Source organism: Crotalus tigris, unplaced genomic scaffold (assembly GCF_016545835.1).
Source record: "Crotalus tigris isolate CLP2741 ecotype Arizona unplaced genomic scaffold, ASM1654583v1 scf7180000018073.2002930, whole genome shotgun sequence".
NCBI lineage: Eukaryota > Metazoa > Chordata > Lepidosauria > Squamata > Viperidae > Crotalus > Crotalus tigris.
The window spans coordinates 1,068,451-1,095,340 of NW_024096808.1; the positions used below are offsets into that span (position 1 = coordinate 1,068,451).

At 38.5% G+C, this 26,890-nt stretch overlaps 2 protein-coding genes across 6 annotated transcripts in view; one reads left to right on the forward strand and one right to left on the reverse strand.

The window, feature by feature from the left end:
- MCM9 (minichromosome maintenance 9 homologous recombination repair factor) overlaps positions 1-26,607 on the forward strand; it is a 39,011-nt gene extending 12,404 nt beyond the window's left edge. For 2 of the 4 annotated variants that reach the window (XM_039347433.1, XM_039347434.1), the window contains exons 8-13: positions 12,977-13,151; positions 15,094-15,296; positions 19,537-19,740; positions 22,433-22,515; positions 23,030-23,175; positions 24,018-25,476. In XM_039347433.1, coding sequence (XP_039203367.1) covers positions 12,977-13,151; positions 15,094-15,296; positions 19,537-19,740; positions 22,433-22,515; positions 23,030-23,175; positions 24,018-25,476 — 2,270 coding nt within the window. Of the gene's footprint in view, positions 1-12,976; positions 13,152-15,093; positions 15,297-19,536; positions 19,741-22,432; positions 22,516-23,029; positions 23,176-24,017 lie in introns of all 4 variants that reach the window. The other 2 variants (XM_039347432.1, XM_039347435.1) reach the window with 2 other exon arrangements.
- On the reverse strand, positions 1,910-7,744 carry ASF1A (anti-silencing function 1A histone chaperone). Of its 2 annotated transcripts, none has more exons than XM_039347436.1 (4): positions 7,026-7,744; positions 5,900-6,015; positions 4,424-4,600; positions 1,910-2,310 (listed from the first exon to the last, which is right to left on the reverse strand). In XM_039347436.1, exons 1-4 carry the CDS (start codon positions 7,132-7,134, stop codon positions 2,098-2,100), a joined length of 615 nt encoding a protein of 204 aa, XP_039203370.1. In that variant the 5' UTR covers positions 7,135-7,744; the 3' UTR covers positions 1,910-2,097. The 2 variants fall into 2 exon arrangements, with proteins under 2 accessions (XP_039203370.1, XP_039203371.1); XM_039347437.1 differs by lacking the exon at positions 7,026-7,744 and adding an exon at positions 6,741-6,850.
- Positions 26,608-26,890: the final 283 nt, after the last annotated feature.

A 26,890-nucleotide genomic window follows, 5' to 3' on the forward strand; every position in this document is an offset into this window, starting at 1 on the left:
GATTACTAAATCAGTAATTCCTGACAATCAGCTCAGGAATTAATCAATTGATATATTCCTTCCCTCTTCCCAAATTTTTTTCTTTATATTATGTTGTTAATTGCGAAGTCGTGTCTGACCCATCGCGACCCCATGGACAACGTTCCTCCAGGTCTTCCTGTCCTCTACCATATTCTGGAGTCCATTTAAATTCACACCTACTGCTTCATCTTTATATTATAGGGGATACTAACTTTTCTGATACAGATTCTATAGAAATAATATTTAGCAGCCACTAACAATGGCAATATTTCAATAATGGCCACCAGAACTGACATTAAGGGAGAATTTCAATGGGAGTTATTTTTAAAATGGAATTATTTTATGGCAGCTTTCTATTGCCAAATTCTTAGATCAAGAACCATATTTGAGTCTTAGGAAAAATGTTCGGATATGCATATGGATAAGAAATTTATATATATATATATGTACTCAAAATGCTCATTCACATTCATATCATTTTCAGATCTTTAAAATTCCTACTTAAATCGTTAAATCTTATTTCCACATTAAAACCAAAATTCATTCTCTTCCCATCACCTGTAAAGTACTTTGCACAGCCACCTTTGTATATCAATTTTAGTAGCTGCTCACTGAATTCTGATAGTGGCATGAGAAGTTATATGGCACTTCTTTTTTCACATTGCTAAACTTTATACTAGAGTGAGCTGCATGGAAAATCATGAGATGTATGGCAGACCCAATGATACATTCTGAATCCTGAGCTTCAGATACAGCAATTCATATCAAATTAAAGGTAGTCATTTTGGATCTTAACTTTCCTTTGGCCTTGTCACCTCTGAGAGTATTCATCTAGAAAACTTATAACATGCATTACAACCTTTTTCTGAATATTAGATAACAGTAAAAAGTTAAAAAGGACAGAAAGTGAGCCCCCGAGATCTGCCCATCTCCATACTCCTGTCAGTCCACATACAGAATCAGACATGCACAGTATTTGGTATGCTAACCACTAATCTCAACCAACCAATGTAATAATGTATCTATATATGCACACACAAATATACTTACTCATAGATATGAATGGCATCATCTAGAGGAGTCACACCGATTTATGTTCACACCTTTGCTCTTTGCAAGCCCTACATTCTATCAACTATATGTACATCTTTCATCCAAGAGCCAACAACAAAGCTGCCTTGACATTTGGGGGCATAATCAATTTATAATGTGCTACATTTAGCTGCCCTGAATGAGAGAAGAGGCCAATAGTTACAGCGCCCATATGGATAATTGTACTATACTGATAAAGATTTGGGGCTTGTGTTTCTTAAACCATAAATTCCTATAACAGTATTTGCCACCTTATTAGGGAAAAAGTCTGGAGTATTATGGCTAACTAAAGAAATTAAAATCCTCCATTTCTGGTTTGAGGTACTATACAATTCCAGTAGCAGCTGTGCCATTTCCAACATTGCTTGGGAGCGTAAAGCTTGTCAGACTTTGAAGTTTTACTACACGTTACACATTTTCTTTCACCTGCAGTAGGCATCATACTTTGACAAGTGTGCAATAGCTTCTGCCCAGACAACAGCCCTTTGGCACCCTGCTTATAACACTGTTGTCACTGATAGAGTAACATTACATTTGACTGGTCTTGTATGAATCTTAAAAAAGTTTCAAAGTTAATATCTGTACACTTTACAAGTAGCTGCCACTCAAAAGCTTCTAAAGCATAAAAAAGATCATTTCATTCAAGCTAAGTTTATATAGACTTCACTAAAGCCCATCTATAATTTATAACTAAAAACATGTGAATTTCCGTCATCCCTGCCTACCTCCCCGTTTGCCTATCTGTATACATATGGGTAATAAGCTTTAACACTAGATTAAATAAAATCTCAGGGAGTTACTTAAAAATAATTTTATTTATACATCCACGCAAATATTTTTCCTTATAAACTTTCTACAGGGTGTGTGTTCTTTAAACAATTTTCACATTTGTTTAATATGTAATTCCAAAAAAAGGTTTCCGTGATGGTTGTGTTCTGTGTACTGTGTGTGTTTAGAGCTCAACATATAACATGGCGCAGAAGGTCACATGCAGTCCATATGAGATTCCAACATGACGTTTAGAGAGTTTTCAGATGTTGGCCACCCTTTTGAGGCAGAAGGCAGGGCATCTGTAGAAAGGAGTGATTGGAGGTTTGGATTACTGCTCTCGGCATCTGTCAGTTTTTCAGTGTTGTCCTCCCAGTTAATATGGAATCTTGTGACTCTGGGATTAGATGCCAAAATATTCCTCTGGAGCTAGAAAACAGAGAGATGAATGTTTTATAAGATTTAGATTCATAAGAAAAGACTTACTTTCATATTGGATGATGAGCACAACATAAACCAGGAAAGGAAAAGTCAAGAAGTTGAGAAAAATAATAATACAGCTGTTTAAACATCAAAAAGGAGACAATTCAAAACTGGCTTATTTCTCTCCATTGTGCTCTTGGATAAAATAGTAAATCAACTGGTGCAAATGTGGGTAGCAGAGAAACAATTTCCTTTTTTTGCTCTGAAGACAATGCTAACTCCCTCTTTGTGCCCCTTATATTTTCACTGAAGGTTAAATTTCTGATTCAGATCTATATTTTATAAACATGTCAACATTTTTTTCACAGTAGGAATTCACATTCCCTATATAAGTTCAATGAATGATGAAAGAACTTTATAATGGAACTTGTTAAATTACAATTGGTAGTTAGGTAAGGATGTCACATAATCATTTGCGGGATCTCTTGCAAGCTTCCCCATTAACACTGTTTGTAAGAAGCTGGCAAAGAAGGTCTCTAATGGCAATCACGACACTTTGGAATCGTTGCAATGACCGGACTGGTCTTAAGTACCACTTGTTCGGTGCCACTGTAAATTCAAACAGATGCTGAACTAGTGGACACTAAGTGAGGATCACTTATAGATATTACATTGTGTAATACCAAATAGTACATCCAATACACTCTTCCTTTCAACAAAGAAGGTAACAAACAGATTTGGGATATTTTTGTTCTGAAAAGTAAATGCTAAATTTACAACAAAGTCTAGGTAAAAGACTTTGTGAACAAAGAACAAAACCCCCCCCCATGAAGACCCTTTAAGCCCATCCAGAAATCATATGGCCAGGCTTAAAACTTACTTCATTATCTTGCTTTCTGCTATAAAATATTAATAAGCAGCCACTAGACCAGACATGTCAAACTCGTGACGTCGTGCACCATATTGGAGCTTTTTCGCCGTTACCGGCAATGGGGTGGGCATGGTTTCCCGATGACGCGTCCAGCCCATGGGCCGGCAGTTTGACACCCCTGCACTAGACTAAAGATATATTTATAAAGGAACATATGCATATATACATGCATTCCTAGATTAACTCAAGAGGTAATTTATGTTCTAGGGCTTGAAATCTAACTTTAACCATCATAACATTGTTAAACTTATTAAAGTCATTAAGTTGAGGGCTACCTATACACTAAAGATGAAGTAATGATATTTCTCTGAGCAGCATATGCTCAAGTTTGGCAGCTGTAAATTGGGACCAGAATTAAATTCTAAATCCATTTGCCACAAATCCACCCTTGTTGGTTTACACTACAAGTGCACAAAGTGCAAGAAAAAAAAGCTTTCTTCTGCACACAGAACATATACAGTGGGCCACATAGGTCTGCTTGCAGGAAACCCCAATGTTGATTTAGGTTTCCCCTAAAACAAATCTGGAAGAGTTTTAAAGAGCAGATAAGACAAGGCTGGTGCCCCTTGTTCCTCTCTCTTCATCTCCTAGCTGTGCAGCAGCTTTGTTCCCTTTATGTTCTCTTTCGATTACTTTACACCAATGACCTTTCCCTCTGGTGTGCGCTTGTACACTAAACAAGGATGGATTTGTGACTAATGGATTTAGAACCTTAATTTCAGTCCCTACCAGCACACAAGGGCCTCACCCTTGACAGCTGTACACCACCAGTCTGCCTTTTCCCTGCTAGCTCAGGGTCCATGCAGAGTGCTGATACTGCCTGATGCTCACTGAATGATGAATTCAGCTTACAGAATGCTCAGTGCCTAGAACAGTTTGTAAGTCTCTAATTTGGAGGAACACTTTCTCAAGTAGTTCTTTTCTTTTTGACACAATATAATGTGAGGGACTTAGGGCAAATTTTGGGGAGGGGCTATCCTCTTCCAACATTCCCTCAGCCCATCCTAGAGGAAGGAATAACCCGGAGGTACAAAATTCAGCATTATCACTAATAGATAATGAAGAACTGCTTAATTTTTTGCCTATTAACTGTTGCTTATTTTTAAGCAAAGTTGACAAATTCTATTTTAGTTCAGTGTAGTTTAAAAAATGGATTTGGATGGATTTACACAATATATTATATCCTACCTTAGAAAAGTCTGGTTTTACTGGAGGGTTTTCTCTCAATTCTGTTTCAGTATATTCATTGTTTACATAATACCCAACTCTGATAAATTCTTGACCTCTGTAAGTGCAAGTAATTAAGACAACTGTTACACCTACAGCATCTGCATCAGGAATAAGTCCTGGATTAGGAGCATCTGCCTATAGTAAAAAATAAAAGGAAACAGGGTTAATTATCAAGTTACATAATTTAGATTTCAAACACTATCATTTCATTTCCTGGGGTCAGATGGTATTAAGTTAATTTGTAAAAGAGTTAAGTGTATTACTAGCCTTCCTTTACCTTGGAATTTTTTGAATACCACCACCAAGTAAGCAGACTTATATGTCAACAACCAGACCATTTAATTAAGAAGTTAACTACCTTAATCCCTTATCTCAAAAGGCAACTTCTGCAAACTAGACTGACTCCAACTAAATTTCATATCTGTGTATTGGGGGGGGGTATTATATAAATACTGTATATATAATTGTAGAAAATCTAGGCAGCCCCGATTCATTTGAGATCCATTGATAACTTGGCTACTTTTGAACTATCTCTTGTCCTGCGTCTCATGTTCAATAAATGAAGTGGCTCATTTAGGGTCAGAGCAAGGTAAAGCAAGTGGGAGGTTTAGCTTTACCTACCTTAGTTGTAAAACCTTTTTTTTTAATGGAATAACCCATTTTGGGAGATTTACCATCCTCCCACCTCTGGAGATCAGACAAAAGGGTTATCTTAACAGAAATATTTAACAGAGTAAGAGTTGGAAAGGGACTTTGGAGGTTATCTAGTCCAACCCCCTGCTCAAGCAAAAAATCCTATTCCATTCCAGACAAATGGTTGTCCGATCTCCTCTTAAAAACCTCCAGTGATGAAACACCCACAACTTCTGCGTTCCACTGATTTAATTGTTCTGTCAGAAAATTTCTCCTTAGTTCTAGGTTGATTCTCTCAATTAATTTCCATCCATTGCTTCTTGTCTTCAAATAAATACTTTCCTCTAGGTTTGAACGTAATTGAGAATGTTACTTCAAGTAATTTGATATTATTAAGCCTCAGTACAGATTAGGCCACTGCATCCAAATATCAGGTTTGAATTTGTTCTTTAAGTGTGATTTATAAAAACATCCATCCTACTCCACTTATGGACTCTTCTCTTCCTTAGCAATTATTTCTGCTCTGGATTGCTTATTGTTTTAAATTAGACATCAGGTAAAGATGGTTATCTAGCCTTAGCTTAAACTCTTTAAGTCTGGATACTGCTTTCAATAAATGACAACTCAGAATTTCAGTTACATTTAACCAATGAATTGGTGACATTTGGTCATGAAAAAGTTATTATTTCTATTATTATTATACTTTTATCCTGATATACGTGTTAACTCAGTGACGTTAAGCAATATTCCTGCCTCCTATTTACCTCCAAAACAATTTAGAGGAGCAATTATTGTGCTTACCTGAAATACAAACATGTGTCTTCCTGCAGGAACTGGGCCTACTAAAACTGAATCTAAAACTTGATCGTATTCCTCACTTTCTGCTGAGCCCACATAAATGATTTTCCATTCCAAATCTACATTAGAGAAAAATACTTTTAAATAAAACATTCAAAATGTTGGTTTTATTTAAAAACAAACCTCACCCGCAACAGTAACAAAACCCCTTCCAAACTGCCATCTCTTTGAACTCTTAAACTTGAAAACAAAAATAAGAAACCGTAATCTAACCTAGCTTTAATCAAATCAAGCCCCGAACCACCAAATGCTGAAATCAGTGGCACTTACTGAAAATAATTGGATGGGGTGGCTAATTGAAGTTTCATTTTCAATTTCAAATTACCGCACCCTTCTCCAACGCCAACTCCTCTGCCCACTGGGGATGAGAGAAGACAACGGGCTCTTTGCCCACCTATTAAGTCCCAGTTTGTAAAGCTTGAGTTGACAGGGCGCTCGGTAATTTCGTTTCGCTCAATAGGGGAGCGAAAACTGGAATTGCTCACTACTCTCGACCTGCAAGGTCCAATAACCAAGCGCTCGTCCAAACGAGACGCGTTACGGAAGCAAAGTAGCGCCACGGTTATTTCTACAAGTACTTGCACGCTTTGCAATTGCGAGTCCCTCGAGAAAAGCAAACCGTGCTCCAGACTGCTAAGGGGCATCCAAGGCCACCTAAAGCTAGGCCACTGCTGGCAGAGCCGTGCCCTGCCTTGCCCTTTCCCGGCTCGGCGTCCAGCTCCGAGCATGCGAGCGGAGCTCGCTTAAGCCCTCCTCTTGCGTATGCGCCCGACGAGTTGCTCACCACGACGGCGGCAACATGGCTGCTCCCAGCGCCCGAGCAACTTCCCAGCAACTTGAGGCTTCCCCTTTTCGCCGGCGCTCGCGCCTCGCCCCAAGCCGCGCGACGGGGGAAGCCCAGCGCTGCCGGCTCGCCTCCTCCAGGCAGCCCGCCCGCCCGGCGAAGCCCCGGCAGAGAGAGAGAGAGAGACGCTCTCGCCGCCGAGGCCTTTGCAAAGTTTAAGCCTGGAAGCCCGAAAAGGCTAGCGGCGGCCGGGGAGAAGGCGAAAGAAGGCTCTGCGGGACTCACCTTCGGAGAGGTCCTCTATGCACTCGAAGGTGATTTCGAACTGGAAGGGGTTGTAGAAAGGCGAGGGGTTATCCAGCACCACGACGTTGTTCACCTGAACCTTTGCCATATTGGGCGGGCGGGCGGGGGGGGGACGGGCGGAGGAAGCGGGGAGAGGACCCGCAAACAATAGTCGGAGCGTGTTCCTGCCGCCCGAGAAAGTCCAGGGGGCTCGCCTTGCGCGGAAGACAGACGCCGGCCAGGGATGGAGAGGCGAGTTAGGAAACTTCGCTGCCGGCCCGGCCTTCTGTTTCTGGCGCCTTTGGCGGAGGCATGGGCCGGACGCGCCTTGTATCCTTGCACCCCGAGAGCGGTCCACACTGTTTGCAGCTTTTGCTACTCCACGAAACTACAGCCCATTCTCCTCGGTTAACTGGCAGCGCGGGCGCGGATTGGCTACGGGCGGAGCCGTGACCCTCCTCCCGCTGCCGAGGTTTCCTTGAGAGCAAGAAGGGCTCCGTGGCTGGAGCGGAGTGCCGGAGCTTCGCTGGCGCTCCACCTGCCGGGCTCGGCGCCGGTTTTCGCGGCGGAAGCGCCCACGGGACTTCGCTTGGAGGAAAGGGGCGTGCGCTTGGCGCCGCCGGGATGCCTGCCGCGTCAGACCAGAACTCTTCCCTCCTTTTTCCCCCCTTTCGGGGTTTTATTTTGCTAAAAAGTTACCCGCTTTTGATTGAAAAACTTGGTTGATAGTAAAGCAGCTTTTTCCACCCTAGTGCAGGGGACGTGATGGCGTTGGATTGCAATAAAAAAAAGATATGTAATATCAGTGCTTTTTTTTTTGTTAAAAAAAAAAAAAAGGTGCCGGAACTCACACATGTCATATAACCCGCCTTGCCTACCCTACAAGGTTCCATCCAAAAAAAGGTGCCAGAACTCCGTTCTGGGCATTCTATGACAAAAAAAAAAAAAAAAAAGCCCTGTGTAATATATACAAAAAGACACACATGTATACTGAGTGATGTTGCGTAGTGGCTTATTCACATTAGCAACTAGGCGGCTTTGTTACTTAAGCCAGTATCAGCTGAGGAATTCTGGGAGTTGAAGTCCACGTGTTTTAAAGTTGTTAAATTTGAAAAACACTGGCTTAAACCCAAACCTCTGGCCTTTGTTCAAGAAGCTTTTTTCATTTTTCTGCTTACCGATTAAGCTACTAGACAGGGAATCAAAGTTCTGAAACCTGTGCTTTTTTTTTTTTTTTTTTTTAATCCGGTGCTAGATCTGCCCACTGATTGTTCAATGGCAGGTCTAGCAGTGGATAAAAAAACAGCACACTGAAATTTAGGCAAGATGTAATTGGAAACATGTTTGGGATTAGATTTTAGCCTCTGTTAGATGCATTGCATTTTTTAAGGCTTGAGTTTAATACTGCTTCTGGATCAATGGACCTCCACGTATGAGACATAACCAAGAAACCCTAGATGAGGTCAAATCACCAGGACCAGATGGATTACACTCCAAGGTTCTGAAGGAACCGGCAGATGTGATCTCAGAACCACTGAACTATATCTTTCAAAGATCCTGGAGCACCAGGGAACTACCAGAGGACTGAAAAAGAGCTGATGTAGTTCTCATCTTCAAAAAAGGAAAAAAAGTGGATCTAGGAAACTACAGACCTATCAGCCTCACTTCAATACCTGGGAAGATTCTGGAAAAGATAAGCAACAAATCAGCGAACACCTAGAGGCAAACAAAGTCATTACCAAAAGCCAACATTGGTTTGTCAAAAACAGATCATGCCAGACAAATCTTATTGTATTCTTTGAGGCCCAGTATTCTTCAACTTCTTCATCAAAGATTTGGATGAGGAGATAGATGGGGAACTCATCAAATTTCAGACGACACCAAGCTGGTAGGAATAGCCAATACTCCAGAAGATAGGCTTAAGATACAGAAGGATCTTGACAGACTTGAACATTGGGTGCTATTTAACAAAATGAAATTCAGTGGTGAAAAAAGTAAAGTTCTACATAGGCAAGAAAAGCCAAATGCACAGGTATAGTATAGGTGTTGTCTCACTCAATAGTAGTAACTGTGAGAGGGACCTCGGAGTCCTAGTGGAAAATCATTTAAATATGAGCCACAGTGTGCTGCAGCTGCCAAAAAAGCCAACACAGTGCTAGGCTGCATTAACAGGGATAGAATCAAGATCACATGAAGTGTTAATACCACTTTATAATGCCTTGGTAAGGCCACACTTGGAATACTGCATTCAGTTTTGGTCACCACGATGTAAAAAAGATGTTGAGACTCAAGTGCAGAGAACAGCAACAAAGATGATGAGGGTTCCAGAACGGTTGCTGGAATTGGATATGTCTAGTTTAATGAAGAGAAGGATGAGGGGTGACAGGATAGCAGTGTTCCAATATCTTGGGGATTTCCACAAAGAAGAGGGAGTCAAGCTAGTCTCCAAAGCACCAAAGGGCAGGACAAGAAGCAATAGATGGAAACTAATCAAAGAGAGAAACAACCTATTTCTGAGAAGAAATTTCCTGACCGTTAGAATAACTAGTGGAAGAGCCTGCTTCCAGAAGTTGTGAGTGCTACAACACTGGAAGTTTTTAAGAAGAGATTGGATAACCATTTGTCTGAAATGGTATAAGATTTCCTGCCTGAGCAGGGGGCTGGACTAGAGCAGGGCTTTTCAACCGGTAGTACGCGTACCACTTGTGGTACATTAATGAGTGGCAGGTGGTACACAGCCCTGCCTAGCCAAGTGTAGTGGGGGAGGGAAAGAGCCAGAGCAGGCAAGGACTTACTGTGAGAGAGTCCTCTGGAGCTGCAGAGTGGCTGGGGGAAGGCAAAGGCCCCAGGCTCACTTCTGGCTCACCCTCCCTCATGAGAAAGGAGGAGGAAGGGGCGGAGACAGGAGAGGCTATAAAAGGAGGCAGTTTGGGGGGGGGGAAGCAGCAGCCTTGGGTGGAGGTGGAGTCAGCTCTAGCTGCACCGAGGAGCAGGAGGGTGGGGGGAGAGGAGATCAAGCAGGCCAGCCATGAGATGATCTACAACTGCTGTGGTAGCCACCTGTGCTGGCAGCAACAAATGGGCAAGAAATGTAGTGGGGAAGGAGTCGCCCTCCAAGAGGAATGAAAAAAGGCAGCAGTGGCTGGAGGTGAGGCACGGAAGGAGATGGAGAGTGGAAGGATTCTGATGTGCTTTTGTGACTTTGAAGTTCTGGGATTTGTGCAATGTGGGCTTTGTGTTCTTAAGGAGTGCTTGGCAATTTCTATTTGGCTGATGGCTGATGTCTCCTGTTAGCTTCTATTGCTCTGCTATTGTTAGCTGTAAGTTTTGCTGCAAGGGATTTTGAAGTATTTTTCTCCTGAATGGATTTTGCCTGTAGCATTCCTTTACTTATGAATGGAGCCATTTGGGGAGGCTGCCTTAGCCGGCTTCCTTAAGTGCCGGCTGCACTCCTTAACTTTCCTTTCTAGCCAGTAGCTAATTCTTAAAAGAGAATGTGCCTTTTTAAACTAATTCACTCAGCAGTTTGTATTTTCTGCCTCTGGAGGATTTTCCTTATTTGATGAATATATGGAAGAGAGAAAATATGGGGGGGGTTGTTTCAAATTCTTCCTTCAGAAGGAGGTGGGCATGAGAAAGAGGGAGGCAGGGAAGGAAGGAGGGAGGGAGGGAGGGAAGTCCCGCCTTAGCACTTGGCTACCAGCAGCCCGGCCATTGACTTTGCTTGTCAAAAGGTTGCAAAAGGGGATCACATGACCCTGGGTCATTGTGACCATCATAAATATGAATCAGTTGCTAAGCATCCAAATATAAATCACATGACCCTGGGCATGCTGCAATGGTCATAAGTGTGAAAAATGGTCATAAGTCATTTCAGTGCAATTGCAACTTTGAACAGGTTTTTTTTTTGTCATCAAGTTTTTGACACCTTGTTAGGTGGTACTCGAATATTGCCATATCCTAAAAGTGGTATAATCAGTGAAAAGGTTGAAAAGCCCTGGACTAGAAGACCTCCAAGGTCCCTTCCAACTCATTCCTATTCTATTCTATTCTATTCTATTCTATTCTATTCTATTCTATTCTATTCTATTGAAAGCATTTTTGCAGCTTAGAATGTTTTCCTTGTTGTAGCCTTTCTTTCATAATCCTATGCATGTGATTGATGGCATGGTCACATTTCAAACTGTTGCAGTAAACTTCATTGTGATGCTGCCCTTCAGAAACATCCAGAAATTGTAACTATTTCAGTATTCTAGTGTTTTGTCATTGATTGGTTCTAGCCATTGAACTACACCAGTACTGTGGACATCAAAGGCCACTCCTGTTTGTACATTTCTGGAGAAAATCTTTATGCTGTGGCTTGTGGCTTTAAATTATCAGTTTTTTTCTGGTAGTATTGTTCCATTGTTAGGAATGAATCTTGGTCTTGCTAGTGTGGCTGAGTTTAAGTTTCCTTTTGCTGCAAAGCAAGCCTATAAGTATATATTTAAGCATAGTAAAGTTATAGATTAATATTTTCAATTTTTTAGCTTTTTCAAGTTTGGGTACACACCAGCTATATGAACTTCAACTCCCAACATTCTCAGCAAATAGCCATGCTGGCTGTCAAATTCTAAAAGATGAAGTCTGCAGATTTGGATAGAATGCTGAAGTGGGGAAATAGTACTTCTTCAATACAGTATTGGAAATATAATACAATTTTACCACCGAATGTCTATGGAGATTCTCAGTCATCCACGTCATAGTTGTCCCAAAGATGCTTTTTCATGAGGCAACTTGGATGCGAAGCAAAACATCTTCAAAGAAAAACAAGAAAATCCAGTTGCCTCATGAAAAAGCATCTTTGGGACAATTTTACTACTGCAGCCAAACAAATGCAACAACACTAAAATTGTACTTTTAAATCAGCAGATTGAAAAATTAATTGCCAGAGGAGTGTGAATATGAAAATATTTTTTCTGTTCTAGTTAAAATCAAATGTTAATCCCCTTTAAGAAATGAGTCTTATTTTCCATGCGATGAACTATCAATGTGGTGATAGTTTGCATGAGATGAACTATCAATGATATATTAAAAAAGGAGTAGGATCTTCTAATACCCAGTAGAGTGGCTTCATGTTTAAAATGGTAAATGTACAAAATAAATATTGTAATTTTGCTTTAATTTGTCTCTTGTGTATATTTCAAGCAAATTCCCTATATTTTTAAAGAATGCCTATCTGGTTAGCTTTATTATAGTCTCATTAGTTGTTATCTGCTTTAAAATGCAGAATTTTCATGAGGACCAGTGAGAAAATTCCTTGGTTAACAATGTCAACAGTGTCAAATTTCTGTTCACCCTAGAATTACTGTATTTCCCCAAAAATAAGACCCGGTCTTTTTTTTTTGGCACCAAAAGATGCATTAGGGCTTATTTGGAGGGAAACATGGTATCAGGGTGATTACCCAAATGCAGCCGAGAGACGGTGGGTCGGAGTGGGTGGCGCATCAGGATCACTTGCCTCCCTTCCCATGCCTCTGCCTGCTGCCGGTGCTGCACGAGGCTCCTGCAAGCCAGACAGCCGCACAGCGCATCTAGATCGCCTCCCTCCCCCTGCCTCTGCCTCCATGCTTGGACTTACCTGTGCTGCGTGGGCTGCGGCTGCTGCCAGACACCGTTGACCCCCTTACGCTCATCACCTGTGCTGGCCACACCCACTCCCAGGCTTATTTTTTGGGTAGGGCTTATATTAGGAGCAGGCTAAAAAATCAGGCTAGGGCTTATTTACTGGTTGGGTCTTATTTTTGGGAAATATGGTAGTAAAGCTTTTATGTTCATATGGTTTAAGCATGGGCTTTGGAAAGTCACATTGAGAGGATCCTCAGAGCAAGAATACTCTGCTTTCAAGTGCATTTTTAAAACAGCTGCTTGTACTACTATCAAGTTTTTACAGGGAAGATTTTGTTCTCAAGGTTTGACTGTGACTGCTGTGAAAGACTCTGGAGAATGGAATTTGGAGGCTGGTGCACTGGTCCTGGCCGATGGAGGCCTCTGCTGCATAGATGAATTTAACAGCATCAAGGAACATGACAGAACAAGCATCCATGAGGCCATGGAGCAGCAAACCATCAGTGTTGCCAAGGCTGGGTAAGTATGTTTAAAATGTTAAGATTGCTGCTGTACTTTTTAAATTGATCCTTGTGCTAATGTAGGATTGCCTATGTGATGAAGTGGTTTGAGGTACAAATTAAGCCTGAAAAATCCAGACTCCACTCCCCATTTAATTATGAAGCTTTCCATCTCACCAGCCTCACAGAGGATAAAATAGGGACAGGGCGGAAGAAGAAACATGTCTTGGAGGAATAGTAGATTATAGATGTAATGAAACATATTTCAATATTCAATTTTATTACTGAGATCAGAGATAACACAATAGAAATTCAGTTTAAAAAACAATGTGCTCTATAGGATGTTATAAAGCACGACTCATATAGATGGGTTGTATAGGTTGTTATAGATTGCTGCAATCCAGCCCATTCAACAATAACACAAAGATTACAGTGAGTACTCTGCAGCTCCAAAGCTCTTTCACAGCCTCTGATATTTTGAGTGTATTACTGCATTTTAACATCCTTCTAACATTATTCAAAATTACCAGGTGAAGAAGCAGCAGATTTTGATTAGCTATTAGTTCTCATTTTTTCCCATCTCCTGTTTGAGATATCACAATGAATTGTTAAAATTTGTAGCAAAGCTTTCTGGATGTGTATAAAAACTGGATGCATGAGAAAATAATGTACTTTGGTTTTATTTTTACATCACCCTTGTACTAATGTAAGTCTGATCATAAACACGATCTTGAAATAACCATTACTGCATACTATTTTCAGTAAAAGTGGAAATCCATTTTTAGTCAGGAGCACAATGAAACTTGTTTGGTGCTGCTGATGGAATTTTAGAACCTTTTTCCATTCCAAGTATGTGTTCTGGAGTTCCAAATTTTCCCTTCCATATTTAGCAATCCTTATGGCATTATGCAAAGGGGTCAAATCTCATTTCCTTTTTGAATCTCTGTTGATACTGGCTTCAAGTCAAAATGCTTTTCCCATGTTGCGTACTGTTACAAATATGAAAGCTAAGATGATTGGTGCTGTATTTGTTCCCATTCAATATGTGAGGTAAGGTCTGAGATGGCACCAACTAGAAATAGATCAAACCTAAGTCAGATTTAGAACAGCTGCCTGGCTGCCTGCAACAAGGGTTATGCTATGACTACTAGGAGAAAAATATCCTTCTGGTTCTTTGAAAACAGATCTGGGGTCAAGGTCAAACAAATTATGGAAGGCAAAAAATGTACTGTATTCAAGAGCTGTCATAGAAACTCTTACTACAAGTTGGACTGTTTGTATGTTGATTCTTTGAGAATGTGCATAATTATTTAAGGGGCATATGTATTTACAGTGCATCAAAAAAGCATACTGTAGCTATATGTATAAGTGGCATATATCAGAGTAGAAATGAAAGTTTGGATGTGAGTCATAGGTTTTCAAGGATTAATATAATCTGGTTCTGATTAAACAAAGAGGACCTCCTGGGGAAGATTACATGGTGAGGCTTCAGAGAATATCTGTGTAGATTGAAGCAAAGCAAGAGAAGAATTCAATTAATTGTTATTGGGACCTGGCAAAATTCTGAGTTTTCAAATTCAGTATTAGTTTTGCAGATAGTTCATTCTTCTTCTCGCTGTAGAAACTGTTTTATTAATTAGATCAGAAAGCGTTTGCAAACCGACACTATTTTCAAATGAGCAGTATTGTTGTTTCTAGTCAAAATAGGACTGTTGTCATCGATCACCTATATATTTGGCTTGCCATACCCATGCAGATTGTACTTTGTTATAATCCATAAGCTTTTTCCAGTGACTTGTACTATCATCTGAACTCTTCAGCTCACATGAAATAAATGGAAAGCTTTGGGATCCCATAATGAATATTTAGAATGAAAGATGTTCTACTAGTAACTTTTAAAAATCATTTCTAAAAGAGTTCAGTTCTATTTAATACTTAATGCCACCCTCTTTTTCCTTCAGCTTAGTGTGCAAACTGAATACAAGGACCACAATTTTGGCAGCAACCAATCCAAAGGGCCAATATGACACTAATGAATCCATCTCTGTCAACATAGCCCTTGGAAGCCCTCTTCTTAGCAGGTTTGATCTTGTCTTGGTATTGCTGGATACAAAAAACGAAGAATGGGATCATATAATTTCATCCTTCATACTGGAAAATAAAGGTAACCTTTTTATATTCCTTTTTATGAAATTATGTGAATCAGTTTGTCACTGATCATAATAAAGTTTTATACACACTAAAGGATTCCCTTGCGCTGTGTGAATTCACATTATTTTATGTAAAGTCACTATTGTGAATTTCTCTAAAAGTTAATGTTATGCAAAAAGAAAAAAATCAATGTTATATTATTTGTGCCAACAACATCTGGAAATATGCAAGACTTCTTCCCACTAAAATTGCTTAAACATTTTCCTACCAAAACCTCTTTCTACTTCACTCACACATTTACTATTATGTTGTGCAGTTGTTCTAGTTGTGCATCCTGGTTCCCACTTATTTTCATATCGGCAGTGCTTTTTTTCTATAAAAAAAAAAAAAAAAGATGCCGGAACTCACACATGTCATACAACCTGCCTTGCCTATCCTACAAGGTTCCATCCAAAAAAGGTGCCAGAACTCTGTTCTAGGCATTCTATGAGAAAAAAAGCCCTGCATATCGGCAATGTATTATTTACTCAGTGCTCGAAATGGCTATCAGTATTTTGCCCAATCCCCTTATACAAAATGAAAAGAAGGATTTCTCCAACATTAAACCTTAGACTTATTGTTCACACCAAGCTGATGAAGGATCATCAGTTATAGGTCAAGCTTTTAATCCGAGGGATGCTACTGTGTGCAACAGAGCGAAGAATGCTAATAATTTTTTTTCCTTTTCTGTTTGATAATATTATACTGTAAAGTATTTTCCATAAACTAGTGTTCTCTGTATGTTTTATATATACTTAGTTATTTAGTATTTAGTGTTTAATATTTTTAAATGTTTTCCTGTTTTCCCTCCTTTTTTTAATTCTGTTTGGGGGATTGTAGGAAAAAAATAGTTTTTACTATTTCATTATTTCTTTCACCATTTTAGTTGTGTATTGTCACATTCTCTTTATCTTTTTGCATTCTTCTATAAAATATAATGAAAATACAGTAGATAATAATAAATAGCAACAATGGCGCTATTGGAATATCTGGAAGAAATACCATTTTCCTGCAAGCAAGAACTGGTAGGACTACAAAATAAACAAGTAATAGGAAATAAAAAAGCTGACTTCCTGTTTCTGCCAGCAGCGTCATTGGCTGGGAGACTCGGGATGCTGAGCTCTTCAGCTGAGTTTCTTCTTGTTTGGGGACCCTAAATGGGCCAGAAGCCGCCCCAGAGAGGTGGCACTGAAGAAAGGTACTTCCAGGGACCTAGAAGAGATGGCGGTCTCTCCGATCAGTCCAGGAGAAGCCTCCCAGAAACCAACAGAAGAAAGGCTAGCTAACTCCTTGTCTAGCCCTAGCTGTAAGCAAACGAAAGTCAAGAAGCTCTACCTAAACTGATTGTAAACAATGTGTTTAAAGCTGGGTAAGAACTAATTTTCTCTATCCTACTTATTTTCCTGAAAAAAAAACTCCCAAGAAGCAAAAATACCTCTGAGAGTGAAAAAAGGGGACGATTCTCCCCCCCCCTTTTTTTGGCTATTGGAAGCGGCGAATTTAACTCTTTAAGGAGAAAAAGAAAACTGAAAAATGATCCAACACTGACACCTGCAGATGAGGAGCTAAAAAACTTTTATTTGTGGCTTTTAAAATCTTAAAATATGGCTGTTCAAAGAAAGTGATATTTACAGAAACAATGGATGTTTTACAAGAGGAAATATATGATATGCTGCAATCCATTCAAAGGACAATGATCTTAAACCATAAAGAAATACAAAACAGCTTTGAAAGTATAAGTCAACTTATCTCCAATTTCAGCTCACTTCAAAAAAATCCTCAGGAGAACACAGCAGAGATGATGGAATATAAATCAGATGGAAAAGGCTTAAAGATGGACTTTTACAAAATTAAGTATGACTTAATTCAAGTGGAAGGAAAGACAATTTATACTTCAACATCACAAAACAAATTGGAAGACAAGAGGAGGGATTCTAATGAAAAAAAGAGTGCAAGTGCGCAGGACAGAGATATTGATTTACTTTCTACATCTACAGGAACACCTATGATCGTATGGGAAACCTTTGGATCCAGTAAAGTATATTGATCAAGAAAGGGGCAAAGAAAAGAGATTAAGAAAAAAGATAATGGGACATATCAGAGAGAATATTTAAAAAAGAAATGTGTTTGAATATGGTTAAAGAAATTGAAAGAATTTGAAACACCATTCTAAGAGGGATGAAATGTTTTAGATACTTAAATGTGATTGAATTCAAGAAAAGTACTTGTGTGTGTGTGTGTGTGTGTGTGTGTGTGTGTGAATTAGAGTTAAGGAACTAGATGACTAGATTTATTTGAATAGAATGTCTAAACTATATTCTTAACTATGATTAAAAAGAATAAGAAATTCGAGAAAATAAATAAAATTAATCTAGGAGGGATATATATTCTAAGTACTATATTATTTCTTATGTTTTGTTATTGCTTTCCTCTCTTTTTCATTTTCTTTTTTTTTTTAAAGAAAAATGTATTAATATGATGATGATTGTTTAGGAATATTGGAACACTAAGAAGGATGAAATATTTTAGATATTTAAAGGTGACTGAACTAAAGAAAAATATATATAATACATATAAAATGTTTTGAATTAGAGTTAAGGGATTAGATGACTAGATTTATTGAATAGAATGTTTAAAGATTAAATATATTTTTAACTATGATTAAAAAGAATTAGAAATTCGAGAAAATAAATACTACTAAGCTAGAAGAGATATATTTTAAGTACTATGTTATTCTCTCTGTTCTGTTACAACTGCTTTCTTCTATTATTTTTTATTTTTTTCTCTCATTCTTTTTTTCTTCCCCTCTCTTTTTACTTTTATATTTAATACTTAAGAAACACAAAAATGTGAGATAGCTTATATGGAAAAAATAGAATCAAGTCTGTCAGCGTAAATGTAACTAATTGCTACCAGTAAAAATACTCAGAATTTGGTGGGAGAAATAAACTAAAATAAGGACTGTAACAGGATTGATGATAAGGCATTCCTAATGAATGGAAAGAAAAGAAATGTATTAATTTAATATGATGATTATTTTTTAGGAATATTGGAAAAAATATATACTAAATTGTCAGTTATTAAAACAATAAAAATCGTATTAACGCTGTTTTCAAAAAAGGATGTTTTTAGGGAAAGAGGAAAGTAAACAAAATTAATATATGAAATACAGACTATAGAAATTAATTGTTAAGGACTGTTTTTACAAATGTAACCCAGACACTATACTGTTTACCAACTATTGAATGACTTATGTTTGTGTAAAAAACTAATAAAAATTATAATAAAAAAGGAAATAAAGAAGCTAAAATACTCTGGGACTTTAGAATTCAAACAGACAAGTATCTGCCATACTCCATACTTAAGTATTGTTGATAAGAAAGAAAAAAAAGGATTGGATGGTGGACTTGTTCACCTGGAGACAACAGAAAGAAGAGAAAAAACTGGAAAAAAAGCCCCACAAAATACAAAGACTTGCAAATTGAAGAAAGGTTGTGGAAAAGAAAGCAAAGATAGTACAAATTGTAATAGGCTTCTTGGGTGCAATCCCAAAACATCTGGAGCACCACTACAACACCATCAGCATTAACAAAAATCACCATCGGTCAATTGTAAAAGACAGTTTTACTTGGAACTGCTTTATATCCCGTGATGATACCTTTAATAGTATTATATAATATCTGCCTATCCTATGTCTTTGGGAAAGACTCAATAAGGGGATACAAATGCCAAATCCAGTCTAAATATCTGGCTGATTGTGTGATAAATTATGCTACAAATAACATGGGACCATTGCAAAATGGATTACAATAGCCAAGATGACTTGTTATGCTAAGTAATACTTTCTTTTTTTCAAATTTTCAAATAATAGGGTTTTGACATTGTGGTATGTGGATCCAGCATTGTCATTCGTAAGCTACCTATTGGACATAGTGATAGGTATGAACCAATGTGGCTCATACATTGAACCACAATTAAGTAAGCAAAGGCGTAGGAAAGGGTCAGAGTTCAGCCAGTGAGATAAACTTAACCTCCCAAGCAGATTATATTGAAGAAAGAAATTCAGGTTTATGAAATGTGACTACTGAATGCTGCTTAGGTTTTGGATTCCTCAGAAAACCACTTCTGTGAGACTTAGCCTAGAAAAAAAAATTTCAACGCTATCATGCATATAGTATTGTTGGCGTTGCTTTATTATTTAATTCTTTTTTCAGGCTGCCCTAGCACATCTGAAAAGCTTTGGTCTATGGAAAAAATGAAAACTTACTTCTGCCTTATCAAGCATCTCCAGCCGATACTAACCGATGAAAGCCACCTGATCCTTGTCCATTACTATCAGATGCAGCGGCAGAGTGACTGCCGGAATGCAGCCCGAACCACGATCCGCTTACTAGAGAGTTTGATTCGGCTTGCTGAAGGTCAGACCTCTTTCTTCCCCATTTGCTTTTTCAATAGCTGCGACCCACAGAATTGATTAAGAAACACACATTAAAAAAAATGCTTCAGTCAATATTTTACCCAGTTTAGTAGATTTGACTTCTAAAGTCAAATGCTATTGTCTACCTCCTGAGGCCACCAAAATAGCTATCTTTGTTTTGGCACTATGTTTCACAGGCCAAGATGTCAAAAGATTCTTGCCCTATATCAGTGGTGGTGAACCTATGGCACCGGTGCCAGAGGCGGCACTCAGAGCCCTCTCTGTGGGCATGCACGCCATCGCCCCAGTCCTAGGCCTTCAGCTGGGTTTTATAAAACCTTTTCACTTTAGGCCTCCACTGCTGTGTGCAAAGAAAAAAAGTTTCAATCAATCAGTCAATTTCAACCTCTTGCGGGAAAAAAAAGGTCTTGCAAAGTTGGAATTGATTGATTGAACTTTTTAGTCCCACCCAGTCTGCCGTTACCACCGCAGCCACACCCACCCAATGGGCCACGCCCACCCGGCACTCGACAATACATAAGTGGGTTTTGGGTTGCAGTTTGGGCACTCAGTCTCTAAAAGGTTCGCCATCACTGCCCTATATAAATTTCTTATAAATATAAAGCTTTTTTATGCATGCATAATATGATCCAGGCAGAATTCTCAAGCTTACTCGTGTATGAGCTGAAAGACAGAATAAGGAGATATTATGCTTTGTGCTTTGTTTATCATGCTTTGTACTTTGTTTATCACAGAAGTAGACTATCAGTAGCCGTGTATGTGTGTGTAAGGTATTTTATTAAAAGAAGATTTTACATAAGATCAAAAACTATAGAAACAAAAAGAAAAGTAGAAAAAAGGTATATTAGTAGAATAAAAGAAAAAGTGAAGGGCAACAAAAGAGAAGGAAAAAGGAGAATACTATGAGCAACTTTCAATGTTCTACATTGAAAGACATCTGATCACAAGTATTCAATGACCTTACATAAAGTCTTCTGTTACTTCGGAATGGGTTACCATACAGCAATTTGGAACAAAATTAGAGTTACCTGCATTTCCCCAGAATATAACGGAGGGATTCTCACCATCAACCCTCAGTTGATATCAGTGACAAAAATTGCTGTTTTGTGTCTTCTACTGGGTATGTGCTCTTACGTATGCTCTGAAATAATCCTAGCTTAGAAATTCTGGCTGGCAATTAGGGATATTAATAATTTGGACTTGGTTAAGTTTACAAAATACAGAATAACAGAATTGGAAGGGACCTTGGAGGTCTCCTAGTCCAATCCCCTGCTCAATCACAAGACCCCTATAGCATACTGGACAAATTGCTGTCCAATCTTTTGAAATCCTCCAGTGATGAAGCACCCACAACCTCTGGAGGCAAGCTGTTCCACTGGTTAATTGTTCTCACTGACAGGAAATTTCTCCTTAATTCTAGGTTGCTTCTCTCTTTTTTAAGCTTCTATCCGTTACTCCTTGTCTTGGTTGGTGGCTAGTTTTCACTGGGAAGAATGGAAGGAAAGAATGTTGTGTAGACTGCCTGATCAAAAGACAGGATATAGCAATAGCACTTAACCTTATATACCGCCTTCACAGTGCTTTACAGCTCTCTCTAAATGGTTTACTGGGTCAGCACATTGCTCCCAATAATCCAGGTCCTCATTTTACCAACCCTGGAAGCTGAGTCAACTTTGAGCCAGTGAGAATCAAACTGCTGGCAGTTGGCAGAATTATCCTGCAATGCTGCATTCTAACCACTGCGCCACCATGGCTCTTTTTTTCATCTAGTTTGGACTCATCTAGTTTTGAGGTATGAGCATTAAAAGATGTGTATGTGAAATAGAGATGCTTCTAATAAGTAGAAGACAAAAACATGAAGAATGGTTGTAGGGGTTGGGTATGGCCAATCTAGAGAAAAGAAGGACTAGGAGTGACATGATAGCAGTATTCCAGTATTTGAGGGGCTGCCACAAAGAAGACGGGATCAACTTATTTTCCAAAGCATCAGAAGGCAAGACAAAAAACAATGGATGGAACTGAATCAAGGAGAGAAGCAACCTAGAACTAAGGAGAAACTTCCTAACAGTGAGGACAACTAACCAATTTAACAGCTTGCCTTCAGAAATTGCGGGTGTTTCATCACTCAAGGTTTTTAAGAAAAGATTGGACAGCCACTTATCTGAAATGATATAGGATCTCCTGCTTGAGCAGGGGGTTGGACTAAAAGACCTCCAACATTCCTTCCAGCTCTATTCTGATTAAATAGGATGATTATTATAGGTAAAGAAATAAAGTGACAGATAATGTACCTGTATTAGATATGTATGTTTATGATATACCCCATTTTGAAACCTTACATGCACAGCAAAGGCAAAATAACAGAAATTAAACAAAATAAATCGGGATACAGAACAATTCTAAAGGAGAACACGATTTTAACTACATCAGTAAGTTTGCCCTTTCATTGATCACTTAACTCTAAAAAGCAGCTGAAACAGCAATGCGATATTAAATACATGTGACTATAGCAAGCTAGTAAATACATTCCAAGTACATTGGATTAGATAAAATAGGATAGAGGTAAGTATTGGGTGTTGCTAATAAAACATAAGTGTATGTGCATTTAATTTATTCCATGTAACAATTTACTCATCAACTTTTATAGATTTTCTTTAAAACCTGTTTTTCAGCACATGCTCGACTGATGTTCAGGGAAATTGTAACTGTAGAAGATGCAGTAACTGTGGTTTCAGTAATGGAATCCTCCATGCAGGTAAGTTTGCTTAGATACTATAGGTAACAAAAACAATTGTCTATAATATAAGGAACCACAAACTGTAGACACATACTTTTTTTAAAAAAACAAACAAACATGTTCTCCACTTTCCAGATCCATTCTTGTTCATAGTCAATAATGGAAATTGGAACGGGTCATATCCATGTACCTTGACAATAAAATTTTCTGCATACACAATATTGTTCTGTTTTAAATGACTTTTCAAGACATTACTGTATGATATTTATATAATAAGAGTACTATTTGTAGCAAGGCAAAGAAATGAGCTTGGAGTAGCAAGGTAGAATTGAAAGCATATTTAAGCCCAGGATACTATCAGAGAAAGCGTGAGCCCATAAGTCTCATTCTTCCCAAATTCTGAGGCTTTTTTGAATAAATAATTTTGCTCCATGCTTGCAAACTTTATCAAGTTTTTAATTACCATGTTTAATTTAATTTAAGAAGTTTTCACAAAAATAGTTTTTGCTTCACAATTCGTGTCTTGCTTTAGGGAGGTGCACTTCTTGGTGGTGCTAATGCCCTCCACACCTCATTTCCTGAAAATCCCATGGAACAATATAGAATGCAGTGTGAACTAATCTTGAAGAAGCTGGAGTTGCAACACCTTCTGCAGGAGGAATTAAGAAGGCTTGACAGGTGCAAAATATTTAAATTTGGGAAGAAAAACCTCAGCTTTAAATCAGATTACACATCAGCTGCTATGACAATGTGTGATGTGAGGAATAATAATATTTTCCTGTAGGCTATGGTCTTGAAAGCGTATTGGTGAAAATAATTAACAATATAAGATAGAATCATTCTGTTATTTGTTTATTTATATGCAAAACCAACATCAGTAACCAGGGTTGCAGTTCTAAACACATGATAGAGAAAACTCCATTTATTCTTGAGTAAATAAAGACAGAATTTTATTGTACAAGAATGATTTGCTTGAGTATTACTTACAAGTAGTCATCAACTTACGACCGGTTGCTTAACGACTGTTTGAAGTTACAATGGATCTTCCCATAGCTACTTATGATCCATTTTTAAAGTTACAATGGCCACACCGCCACCCACAAAGTCACATGATTGCATTTTGGGCACTTGGCAACCAGGTCATTTTAATGGCTGTTTTCAGTATTCTGCAGTCTTGTGAACACCCACTGGGGAAATGGATTCATTTAAGAACTGCAGCATTTGCTTAACGACTACAGTAGTCACTTAACAACCACTACAAAAAATGTTTTAAAAAGGGGGGGGTCAGGTCATGTGACTTATGCAATGACTTACAACCATAGATCTGAGCTCAGTTATAGTTGTAAATTAAGGACTACATGTATTCACAAAAAGCAAATCTTCTAGTCTATCTTAACTCAAACTCCTAAAGTCATGTATTTACTAATGTTTGCACCCTTAAAAAATGTCACTTCTACATTTCAAAGCTTCTAAAAATGCATTTTATTTTGGCAAAAAATACTTTCTTTTTAATTTTGTAGGTTTCTACAGAATGGAAATTTAAGCCCGTCGCTGGAGTGCAAAGGAGTACCTTTAAGCAATGACACGTTTGGGAAATTAGAGCAGAAGATTCATTCCCAACATTTAGAAAAAGAGGAAAACAATATTCAGTTACAACCTTTGTCAGACAAAATAAGTTCTGATGCTGATACGCATCTGGGATTCCCAACCAGACGAGTATCTAATGATGTCCAAGTAAGAGAAAAATTGAAGAGCCTTAATGAGAGTAACAGTGATAACACCTTGAACTGGTTTGATAGTATATCAGAAAGTAACATGGAAACTGAGAAGGTCACTTGTAATTTTCCAGTTGCAGTAACATCTCAGGACAATCTGGCTGTGGAAACAATGAATAGTAGATCTTCTAAAAAGACAAATTGTTTAAGAGAAGCTGAGCAAACCAAGAAGAGGGTATCAATGACAAAAAAAGACCAGGGGGAGTCTTGTATACAGACTATTTTTGCCCTTGAGAAGATAGAAAAGCCTATAAATTCCCCTTCAGGAGCAATTTATCAAGGTTCAGATGCTACACCCAGCACACCTAACTCAGTCATTACTCAAAGAGCCTCTAAGAAGTGGCGGAAAAGAAATATTGAAAGCATCCAGAGATTTTGTACAAGTACAGCAGATTCCAAGACTGAGGATCATCTACCTTCATTATCTTCTCATCCTGCAATTATCCCAGATTGTCCTAAAACAGATACTGGGGCTTCTCTGTGTCACAATGTGCCTTCAAGGCATTTGACACCACCAGCTTTAAATCGGAAGCGAAATAGAAACCAAACCAACAAAGTAAGAAGTTGCAATGAACCCGGGGTCCCTGAGAACTCAGAAGCTGCCCCCACTAAGTTCGCTAAATTTTCCTTTCAACAAAAGCCGAAGCTCGCACTGTCTCCCGAAAATGGGGAACATCACAAATTAGAGACTATTTACAACCCTGACTTTTTTACCCAAAGTACATCGAAAGGAGAAAATCTGAGGGAAGAAGATCCTGATAAACATCAGGAAAGCTACAGTCTTGACACAGGAAACACATGCCAGGAGAAACCAGCTTGTAAAAGCCAGAAAGAGGAAGACAAGCCAAAGCCAAATAAAGCCACAGCCATTTCTTTCACAAAAATGTCAGGGGCGAGAACAGAAAAATTGGATGGTCAAGATTCAAGGAAAGTGTGCCCGAGCACTTTAGCAAGGCTAGCAAAGTTTGCGTTTACACCATCAGACGAATCTCCAGTTCCCTCAAATATCACCACTAATGAAAAGGTGAGAGAAAGGCAGCCATTGAAGACTCCGAATGACTGTGCAGAACCCACCCGGAAGTGCTTTGAATTAGGAAACACATACAGGATTCCAGGGAAATCATTGTTCTCAGTAACTGATCTGGACGATGCAGTGTTAGACTTCGACTGGGATGAAGAGATTCAGAAAAATGCTAAAACTTAAACTTTAATGTCTGCTACCTTCTCAAACATACTGTATATTGTTAGTACTTTTATAATTGGTTTAATTTTTGATGTGGGAATAATGCTGCAAATAATAAGCAACCTTACACAGTTTTTAAAAAATGAATCGGGTTCTAAAAAAGAGCATACTTCTACCTATCAGCTAAAAATCTGATGCTGTCAGAGTATTATGTTCAAAGTGAAATAAACTTAGTGCTTTCCAACAACCAGGTGCAGGCAGCAGGCCTGAAAAATAAACCTTCTTCCTGGGTTTTCTCTTCATTGAGAGCTAGTCTAAATCTCCGCAGTACTGGGAAATCCTGTAGTAGATTGAGAATGTTTCTCTTTTTATGCCTGTTTAAGCATATGCATTTGATAGAGGGCAGATCATGTCAAATTGTGGTGTTACGATGTCACATTTTTGCATCATTTTGTCTCATGATGTGCACAGTGTCACTTGTCCTCCTTCCTGCAGATACCCTGTGATATTAAGACCTTTCCGACAACAAGCTTCAGATTTTGGGAGGACATTCATCAGGGGCTAAAGTTTATGTGGACTGGGAGTGTTTTTCCATGATCAGGACAGAGGAGATGTATAAAACTACAGTGGTAGTCAAATCTGCAGAACTAGTATGGATAAACAGATTGGAAAGCAATGAGTGAGACACTATTTTATTTGGATGTTTCCCTAAGATATAAATCCATAGACTATTTTGGTGAATTATGAGATGAAGAATCCCTAGCGAACAAGCACATTAAGGTTTTTAAAATTATTTTTAGTTTTCATCTTAGCATCCTATAGAAATGTGTGATTTCAATTATTTTGTATTCAAGTAAATTGAACTCCAAAATCCTTGAAAATTGGGAGGCCCTCCCCTCTTTAACTTCTGTTTGGCTTTACCATATTTTTGTCCCGCTCCATTCCATAATCAGTACTGATCTATGACTTTAATTAGGTAATGGATAACGTTATATTTGGCTCAGGAATGAGCTTGAATTCTTTGTTCAACAGGACAGTTTTGCTGCTAAAGTTTGTAAGCCAATATAGCTATTAAAATGATTAATGTGGCAATTTACTTCAATTAATATGTATGATTTTCACTCCCTTTCTACAATAAAATGTCAGCTGATATTTGCCCTCAGTACATTTTCTTAGAAAACAATGTGTTGTATTTGTATGAGAAATTTAGTGCCATGCTTTGCTTTACAGAGGATGTATAATGGGTCTTCAAACTTAGCCCTTTCATGACTTGTGGACTTCAATTGCCTGGCTGAGGAATTCTGGGAGTTGAAGTCCACAAGTCATAAAAGGGCCAAGTTTGAAGACCCCTGATGTATAAAAATGCTCTGAGACTTCCTCTCCCTAATTCAATAATCCAGTGAAATTGTAGTAAATGTTTTGATTGTATATTGAA

What these genes read in the sequence shown, in the direction of transcription:
- ASF1A (XM_039347436.1), bottom strand. Translation starts at nt 7,134, where the DNA reads ATGGCAAAGGTTCAGGTGAACAACGTCGTGGTGCTGGATAACCCCTCG. An exon ending in CATAGAGGACCTCTCCGAAG is followed by an intron (nt 6,016 to 7,025) that starts GTGAGTCCCGCA and finishes TCTCTAATGTAG; the next exon opens with ATTTGGAATGGAAAATCATT. An exon ending in TAAAACCAGACTTTTCTAAG is followed by an intron (nt 2,311 to 4,423) that starts GTAGGATATAAT and finishes TCTGTTTTCTAG; the next exon opens with CTCCAGAGGAATATTTTGGC.